At 36.0% G+C, this 9,824-nt stretch overlaps 1 protein-coding gene across 1 annotated transcript; it reads left to right on the top strand.

The window, feature by feature from the left end:
* The first annotated feature begins 3,377 nt into the window (after positions 1-3,377).
* On the top strand, positions 3,378-4,142 carry LOC147613810 (pathogenesis-related protein 1-like). Its single transcript, XM_086781229.1, has 2 exons — positions 3,378-3,671; positions 3,739-4,142. The coding sequence occupies exons 1-2, from the start codon at positions 3,488-3,490 to the stop codon at positions 4,071-4,073; spliced, it is 519 nt and encodes a 172-aa protein (XP_086637355.1). The 5' UTR covers positions 3,378-3,487; the 3' UTR covers positions 4,074-4,142.
* Positions 4,143-9,824: the final 5,682 nt, after the last annotated feature.

The raw sequence follows: 9,824 nt of genomic DNA, 5'->3' as shown, positions 1-9,824 counted from the left end.
AAGAGGAAAAACCAATAATAGAGGCTATGATTGAAACTACAAAGGTATTTGGAGAATTTGGGTATGTGGGATTCATAACCAGAGCAGAGATGGATATATAGGTTAAGACATAGGTGAATTGGAGGGCCAGAGCATCTGGAGAGCACATACTCTGTTGGAACTTGTTTCTTCCCCACACTTTCTTTTGGTGATTGGAGTTGATGTAAGTTGTAGGATGGTTGTTACTTGTTGGGAGTTCATCACAGAGGGCTTCATCTTCTTCAATTTGATCAAGAAATGCATCCTTTAAAGCATAAAATTGCCATCAGTTTTTTGTCTTGTTGTAGACCCATTGAGAAAGGATTGATGTAAGTTTTATATGAGTATTGTGTGGGTGTCCAAAGTATTCAGTATCTGATGGTTCAACTATTGGACAATGGATTACTGTTTATAAGTTTTGAGTCTTGATCTTAGGTATGTATTGGGCTAAAGGAATCAATCAGTGGTTGTATTGGTTTAACTTCATCAATTTAGAGGGTTTGTATTATTTTTTTAGAGATTAAGCATGGATTGCTAGCATGAATCGGGTCCGTGAATTGTACAACTCATTTGAGGGAGATCATCAAAAGGAATTTTTGGTTCTTGACTAAGTGGACACAAGTTTGAGTTGGACATGATCAAAGGCGGGACATAGTAATAGGTAGTGCTGGTATGTTTTGGATTTAGGCATGTCATGTGAGGAGAAAAGTAAGTGGATTTATCAGGATTTTCAAGAAGAGAGTCAACTAGGGACAAATTTGGTATCCAGATGACTATGAAGCAAGATAGATTTAGACCTAAATTGAGGTATTACACGGACTCAAAGTTTGTCCAACTGGAGAACAACTGGTCTACGGTGTTGTGAAGCTAGAGGGGAAAGTGAAATTACACGTTTTTGGGAATCTAAGAAGAGGGATCATTTGGTTGAGGACAATTTTTGACTTGGGTTTAGGGAGGTTGATATAGAAGCAAAGGATGGTGAAGGTGTGAGCTATCATCATGGGGCTTTTTCTGAGGGTTAGAGTAGATGAAAGTCCATGGATCTAGAGAAGTAGTGGAGAACAAGGGACTGAATACATTTCTTCAAAGAGGTAAAAATAGTTGGTTGGGGCTTTTTTTGATTCACAGAAACTTAGGAGGTATCATCTGAATTGATAGATGCTTTTTGGAGTAGGTGATCGGGGAGTCCCCCATTTTTTCTAGCTCTCTATCTCTCTGTTATGTAGTATTTGGTGTTGTTATAGAGGCGATCACCCAAAGACCTCACATGTTTTGATTCCCCCACTGATTGAAGAGCTTTTGTTGATCTGCAGGTTGGAACCCACTTGATGAGACCATGTCAGGTATTGGATATGAAGTCTTTAGAGGGAAAAGGACTGAGGATGTCAACCAATTTCTACAGGTTAGAACCCACTTGATGAGACCATGTCAGGTATTGGATATGAAGTGTTTAGAGGGAAAAGGACTGAGGATGTCAACCAATTTCTCAATAGGATTAAGCTGGTAGCTTTAAGTAGTAACATAGATGAGGATGCAAGCTGAAGATGGTGAGTGTGATATTGGAAGGACTAGCTAAGGAATGGTATGAGGATGTTGTTTATAGATGCTAAAAAAGGGGATTGGGATAGGTTAAAAGAGGCATTGAGGAGAAAATATGGGAAGGTAGATAGTCGTAAAGATTGATGGAGGGAGCTAGGTAAGTCAAAGAGGATGAAGAGATGCCAACCTTTTTGGGAAGGTTTGCGGATGTTTGGAGAAAGATAATCAGAGCCTTGGGGGAGAACCGAGTACCACTAGACTTCTTGAAAAAGGATAGGTTTATTGGCGTATTGCATGGTAGTATATTAAAGAAAAGGTGAAGTTAAAGGATTGCAACACATTTGCTGAAGATGTAAGGATAGAAACTGAGCAATGGAGAAAGAAGATGAGAAAGCTGGAGCTAACAAGGAAGGAAAGAGAAGCTGGTATGTAAATCAAATAGGAGTAGGTACAACATGGTCCTATAGTGGATCCTCCACCTCTTGACCTGCATTTGGAAAGGGGGGTTCTAGTGGAATCTCCAAGGTTAATGGAATCAAATAGGGCTCAAGATGGATTACATCAGGAGAACTAGAGACTTACTGAATAGATTGGCAATCTTAACCTTGTTATTCAAGGGATTCAGAATCAAGTGGGAAGGCCACAAGGACAGACATAGCCAAGAAATAGATTGGAACAAGTACAATGTTTCAATCATGGAGAGAGAGGACACATAGCACCTTAGTGTTTATGAACCATAAACATCAAGCTTATTCTGCAAAAAAATGAGAGAGAGGGTTTCTCACCTTATGTGAAAATATCTAGTAAAAATAATTTAATTTTAATATTAAGTGTGATAAAACATAAACCTACATATGGCCTACTTATTAGTAAAGAGAAGGAGAAATCATTACGTTAAAGAGCACATACCTTCATATATTGCATGCTTACGGAGAGAAGAGAGAGGGAAATAGCATAACCTTTTGATTAGAGAAGGGAGATGAAGTTTATAAGGGAGATGAGGGGTTTTCCAACAAGGAGGGATATTAGAAGAGGTAGATGAGGGTTAAGGGAGATGAGGGGTTTTCCACCAAGGAGGGATATGAGAAGAGGCAAATGAGGGTTGAGGGAGATGAGGTGAGGGTTTTCCAAGGAGGTATATGAGAAGAGGGAGTCGATAGATGCATGAGGAGGAATGTGGAGGGAAAAACGAGCTAGCTGGCAAGAAAAACCCGTGATTGCTTGTGCGAATGGAGAGAAGATATAGTGTCAACAAGTCTTTCTTTGGAAAAGCCTTAAGGACCCACTTGCATGATGTGAGAAGGAAAAAAAGAGCAGGGTGTATTATTAGTCTATGGCAAAAAGTATTGGGTTAGGACATGGACTTCTTCTTTCTTAGGTGTATTATTTGTCTATGGCAAAAAGTATTGGGTTGGCACATCGTTCTTCTTTCTTTCTTTCTTTTTTGAAAACTAGTTGGCTTTATTTTAAAAAAAAATATTTTGTTGTTTTTCCATCAATGGCAAAAAGTATTGGGTTGGCACATGCTTTCTTTGAAAACTAGTGTGACTCGTGGGGCGCGGAGAGTGGGTCCCGGTTTAGAGAATCGGCGGACAATGGCTTTTTGCTTTTCAAAGTTGGAGCCGTGAATGACTACTAAGCTGCTGCTGCTGCTTCTTCTTCTTCTTCTGTAACATTTTGTTGAATGCTGACTTAAGGAAAAGAAAATACTTAAATATTGTCCGGTCGTAGAATCTGGTCGACAGTTGAAAGGAAAATTGGTATCAATCGAACTCTTCCACCAATAATAGATTGCTATATATAAAAGTATAATATAGCCCAATGCTCCCTCGCATTTCCATCTACTTCTTCTCTTCTCTTGTGGTGGTGGAAGCAAGCAATATTCACCAACAAGCAAGCATCAAAGCAAAGCAAGCCAGTAATTAGCAAAATGGCCATCGAGGTGTGCAGCGACAAGGTGGAGTGCAAAGTGTCGGCCAAGAGGATGTGGCGGGCAGCCTTTGAGGACGCCCACAACTGCCTGCCCAAGGCTGTGCCGCACGTGATCGCGGGCGTGGAGTACGAGGGGAGCGGCTTCAAGGCGGGCTCCGTGAGAACCATCCACTTCCAGAAGAGTAAGCATTAGGCAGCTCCCCAACCCAATTTGATGTGAAATTTGGGTCATAATTTATTTATTATTAGGCTACGCCGAGAAGATCTCCAAGGAGAAGCACCCGGAGCACGTGGTGCTGTACATCAAGGAGAAGCTGGAGGAGGTGGATCACGAGTCCCTCAAGCTAACGGCGGTGGTGGTGGAAGGCGGCTTCCTGGGCGTCCTCGTCAAGCACTACAAGTTCACCATGCATGTCAAGGAAGGGGCCCAGCCCGGCACCTGCGTGGTGCACTGGTCCTTTGAATACGAGGCTCTCTCCGATAAGCATCAGCCCCACGTCCCTCTGGCTCTCAAGGAGGTGGTTCCCGTCGGCTTCAAGGATTTGGAGGCCTACCTGCTCGCCCACCCCGACTGCGCGCAGTGATTGCTCGCAGAGATTCCATCCACGTCTCCGTCGTTTTAATAATAAGTACATGCTCTCTTACTTATGTGATTAGTATCTACAAGTGTTTTTTTTACCAATGGAACACAAGTCTGCTTTATTATGTGGCATTTGGATGCCATAAGTATCTAGTGTTTTTTTACTTATCTACTCCTCCATGTGACATGTATACAAGTGTTTTTTTACCAATGGAACACTAGTCTGCTTTATTATGTGGCATTTGGATGCTATAAGTATCTACTCCATGTATGTGACATGTATACAACTGTTTTCCAATAAAACACCCTCATGAGCCTTGCACTAAGGGGGGGAAGAGAAGAATGCAAGGGTAGATACAGGGCTTGCCTAAATGTCATAACCCCCCCTTTTTTAGGAAGCTAGGTCACCTCATTTGCATCACTTCACTCACTCTATACAGTTTTGTATTCTCGGTATGGTTCTTCTTTCTCAATCTAAAAAATCCAGCTTTGATATAGCAACCGCCTCTACAAATGTTTCAATTCCTCTATGGGATCCTTGTCAATCTAGGAAATACCGTTGCATTCTAGGAAATTCTAAGAAGCGCCAACGTACTTTTTTAAATCCCTATGTAGACAGTGCCATTCATAGGATTCATAAAATTATAATATTTGTTAGCATATAATCATTTTTATCTAGCGTGAGATCATACCACTGTAATTTTGAAAGTTATTCATATATAGATGGAGCATTGAGAATGCAGATCGACCCCTCTTCTCAAATTTTCTGTTTCGTGCCTTGCTTGAGCTAACATGCCTGAGCTAACATCGTGGAAAATAAATCGAGAGCCTCTCAATAGCTTTAAAGAAATGCCATGATGTCAAAAAACTTCTATGAGCCCTACTATATCGAAAGACCTCATATGAGTTGCTTTATGCTCACATGAGCCCACGTTGTCACCTACAATGAGTAAACATGAGCTAAGAATGTCACCTATAAGCTTATCAGAGGTGATCTAATCACCTCTATACCTAGGAAGTAACATAGCTCACCCAAATCCTACATCTCAAACTTCTCCTTGAGGAGAATCTTCATGTCATGGATGTCAGCATTACTATCCCCTATGATAATCAAGTCATCAACATAGGTTACTACTCCAAAAATGCCCATCTCCATCTTTTTCACATAACGCAAAAAATATGATTTAGATATCTAGCGGGGGGGGAGGGGGGGCGTTCACTTAACAATATGTAAGTCTACTAACGGGTGTCCATAGATTATTATTTGATTTTGTGTAATGCATTTTTTTAAATTCCATATTTATTATCAACAAATAAATATATTGGGACATGTGAAAGCCCCCTTATGCATATTTAATTTTATAATAAATGTACACACTTGTATAGTTTTAGGTTTATACCTAATTTTAGTAGTTTGGCTTGCATGTTTAATAAAGCAAGCTTTTTTGTTGAAAAGTCCACATGTTTATAAAAGTGGAAACTATTCTTACATAACTTGATAGTAGATGCTTGAGTCTTATGAGCTTGTAGGTGTCATTATGAACGCATGTGAACTCATTTTAGGTGACATTGTGAGCTCATGTGAACCCATTGTAGGTGACTTTTATGGGATCATGTGAGTATAATATAGCAACTCATATGAGGTCTTTTGATCTTATAAGGATTATGAAGTTGTAGAATATTTTTTGAAGTCATACCATTTCTTTAAAGCCATAAAGAGGATTCTAATATCCTATCTTGCTAGCTTAAGAAAGGCACTAAACAAAAAATTTGAGAAGAGGGCTACATTTGCATTCTCAATGCTACATCTAAAATGAATGACTTTCAAAACTAGATTGGTCATTTAAAGAGAATAATTCGATTTTATGCTAGCAAAAACACTTATTTGCTAACAAATATTATAATTTTATGGATATGAATGTCATTGTTTGTACAGGAATTGAAATAATTGCTAGATCACAACCTCATGTCTTGGATTGATTTTATGTCTAAAATGATTTCACTAAACAAAAAATTTGAGAAGAGGGCTACATTTGCATTCTCAATGCTACATCTAAAATGAATGACTTTCATAACTAGATTGGTCATTTAAAGAGAATAATTCGATTTTATGCTAGCAAAAACACTTATTTGCTAACAAATATTATAATTTTACGGATATCAATGTCATTGTTTGTACAGGAATTGAAATAATTGCTAGATCACAACCTCATGTCTTGGATTGATTTTATGTCTAAAAATGGCATGTCTGTATAGGAATTGAAATAATTCTTAGATCACAACCTCATGTCCTAGATTGAGAGGAAATATCTAAATATATTGTAGCTTCTTAGAGTTTCCTAGAACACAACAACATTTCCTAGATTGGCAAGGATCTCATATAGGAATTAAAACCTTTCTTATATCAAAACCATATTTCTTAGATTGAGAAGGAAGAGCTATATAGAGAATACAAATCATAAAATGAGTGAGGTGATCTCGGGGGGTGCACTATATGGAAGCCCCTAATACGACGTGCGTTCAAGGGGTATTTAAAAAACCCCTTATCTGTGAATTCTGAGCTAATAAAACTACCCCTTTTTCTTTATAGACTTACGGGTTTTTTTCCAAAGTACAGTTAAAATACCCCTCTTGTAAATGTATTTCTGTAAATTTACCCAATATTTTGGATTAAAAAAACCCACCTGATGATCGCACGTGGTAGACTTACATTTTTTGAGGTGCACCCCCCGAGGAGGTGATGCAAGTTTAAGGGACCTAGCTTCCACAGAAAAAGGAGGTTATCATATTTTATGGATAAAGGCAAGCCCTGTATGTACCCTTGCATTCTTCTCTTCCTCCCTTAGTGCAATGCTCTAGGGTGTTCTGTTGGTAAACACTTGTATACGTGTATATCACTCTCTTTGCTTTATTTTGATGTACACAAAGTTTGGTGCATACTCGCAAAAAGGTACCAACAAGTCCAAGAGAATGCTAAATGCATACAAGGAATAAGAAGAAAGACTTTAAAGACTTGAATCTACATTAATAAATATTTTTTTCAAGGTCCTATCATGTAATATTTACTAAATTTGTGTAATTAGTTAACAATGAGCTAAAGTGCATTTTTGAATCGTAGTCACATGTGATGAAGCATTCCATTTGTCTCGAAGTAGCCACCACGATGAAACATTTTATAAAATAATAGCGCAAATGATTAGTAAATTCTTTGCCATCTTGCCTTGCCACCTTATATGTGAAAACTCATTGTTTACCAAAGATGAGTTGTTAACACGATAATTTGATAACACTTCAATAAAAAAACCTTTTCTTACGCAAGATATATGCATACCAATTTTTTGCTACTAGGAGTCCAATTTAAAAACCTTTTCTTACACAAGATATGAAAAAGAGGTAATGTTTTTTATCACCCCAAAAGGAGGTGGCGTTTTCGATCACCCCAAAGAGAGATCTTACGTGGTGTTTTAGGGGGTAAACACCCCAATGAGGAATCTTAAACCTAGAGTCAACCTTTAAAGATGTCATTCATGAAACATTAGTGTGGAGTGTTACTTATTTTTGTAAGATTCCTCCCCCAGCCCTTCATGATGTCGAGTATCTTTCCCTGTAATCAATCCCCTCTTCAGAAATATAAAAGATCTTGTTATTGCCTGTTTTGGCCTAGAGAGAGGTTATTCAGATTTTGAATATTTTTGGATAGAAAAATTTCTCACCTTATTATAATAAGTTTCCCTAAAACAGAAGATCAAAAAGATTTTCAAAAGGTGCATTAGAAATTAAGTATAATCTGTTTAAGAGACATTATCCTAGGGGTCCAGATTTTTAAAAATTTCTAAATTAAGGTTCCTATGGACCAATAAGATTCATCCAAATGTAGGGAGGAGATAAATAGAAGAATAAAAGAAAAATCCCCCAAAAATGAGTAAATACTCACATAAGATGAAGAGTTGTTACGCATAAAAGATTTATATATATATATTAAAAGTGTAATTTTTATCCTAAATGATTTGTATGCATAAACTCATGTATAAATTTTTTTTTATTATTATTAGTGTGATTTTCATCATAAATGAATTGTATGCATAAACATATGCATAAAAGATTTATTTTTATATTAAAAGTGTGATTTTCCACATAAATTGATTTTATGCATACGATGCATAAGAGAAATTCTTTTATTCTAAAAGTGTAATTCCTACTAATATGGATTTATGTATGGAAAGATGCATAAAGAATTTATTTTAATCCAAAAGTGTTATTCTCATCAATTTGGATTTTATGCATAAAAAGATGCATAAAGAAATCTATTTTTATTTCAAAAGAGTTATTTTCATCAATTTTGATTTTATGCATAGAAAGATGCATAAAGAAATCTATTTTTATTTCAAAAGAGTTATTTTCATCAATTTTGATTTTATGCATAAATAAATGCATACAGAATTTTATTTTTAATTCAAAAGAGTTATTTTCATCAATTTTGATTTTATGCATAGAAAGATGCATAAATCTATTTTTATTTCAAAAGAGTTATTTTCATCAATTTTGATTTTATGCATAAATAAATGCATAAAGAATTTTATTTTTAATTCAAAAGAGTTATTTTCATCAATTTTGATTTTATGCATAGAAAGATGCATAAAGAAATCTATTTTTATTTCAAAAGAGTTATTTTCATCAATTTTGATTTTATGAATAAATAAATGCATAAAGAATTTTATTTTTAATTCAAATAAGTTATTTTCATCAATTTTGATTTTATGCATAGAAAGATGCATAAAAGATTTATTTTTATTTTAAAAGTGTTATTCTCATTAAAATGAAATTTATGCATAGTAAATTGCATAAAAGATTTTTTTTATTTTGAAAGTGTTATTCTCATTAAAATGGAATTTATGCATAGTAAAATGCATAAAAGGTTTATTTTTAATTCGAAAGTGTTATTTTCCTTAAATTTGAATTTATGCCTAAATAGATGCATAAAAGGATTTTTATAAAAGTGTTATTCCTACTAAAGTTGTCTTTATGTCTAATTAGATGCGTAAAGAATCTTTATATCAAAAATTTAGAATTCTCTTACATTCTATAAATAGATGTGATGAGATGTGATAGGAGACAGATAGATGTAAATGGATGGATGGTGAATCAGATAAATGAAAATGGACGAATGGATGGGATGTCCTATGAATTAGGATGTGAATGAATGGTATAAGATGTGAAGGAATGTGAATCGTGATATGAATGAATGGTATAGGATGTGAAGGAATGTGAATCATGATAAGGGATGTGAATGAATGATGGCATGTGAATCGCATGTGAATGGATGATGTGGTTTGACGTGTGAATGATGTAGGTTAATGTAGATTTTTTTCCGAGAATAGGTTAATGTAGATTGATGTATGGATGATGTGGTTTGATGTGTGAATGATGTAGGTTGATGTAGATTGATGTATGGATGATATGGTTTGATGTGTGAATGATGTGGGTTGATGTAGATTGATGTATGGATGCTATAGTTTGATGTGTGGATGATGTGTGAATGATGTGGGTTGATGTAGATGGATGAATGGATGATGTGGATATGGATGTGGTTGTATGAATGTGGATGTGGATGTATGGATGTGGATATGGATATGTATATATGAATGCGGATGTGGAAGTGGATGTATGGATGTGGATGTACGAATGTGGATGTGTATGAAGAATAATGAATGTGAATGTGTATGTGAAATGATGTGACATCGATATGAGTGAATGG

The sequence above is a fragment of the Cibotium barometz genome, chromosome 43, assembly GCF_041138505.1.
Source record: "Cibotium barometz isolate CiBa-2024 chromosome 43, ASM4113850v1, whole genome shotgun sequence".
In the NCBI taxonomy this organism is placed as follows: domain Eukaryota; kingdom Viridiplantae; phylum Streptophyta; class Polypodiopsida; order Cyatheales; family Cibotiaceae; genus Cibotium; species Cibotium barometz.
This window is presented reverse-complemented; position numbering and strand designations above follow the sequence as displayed.

What these genes read in the sequence shown, in the direction of transcription:
- LOC147613810 (XM_086781229.1), top strand. Translation starts at nt 3,488, where the DNA reads ATGGCCATCGAGGTGTGCAGCGACAAGGTGGAGTGCAAAGTGTCGGCC. An exon ending in AACCATCCACTTCCAGAAGA is followed by an intron (nt 3,672 to 3,738) that starts GTAAGCATTAGG and finishes ATTTATTATTAG; the next exon opens with GCTACGCCGAGAAGATCTCC.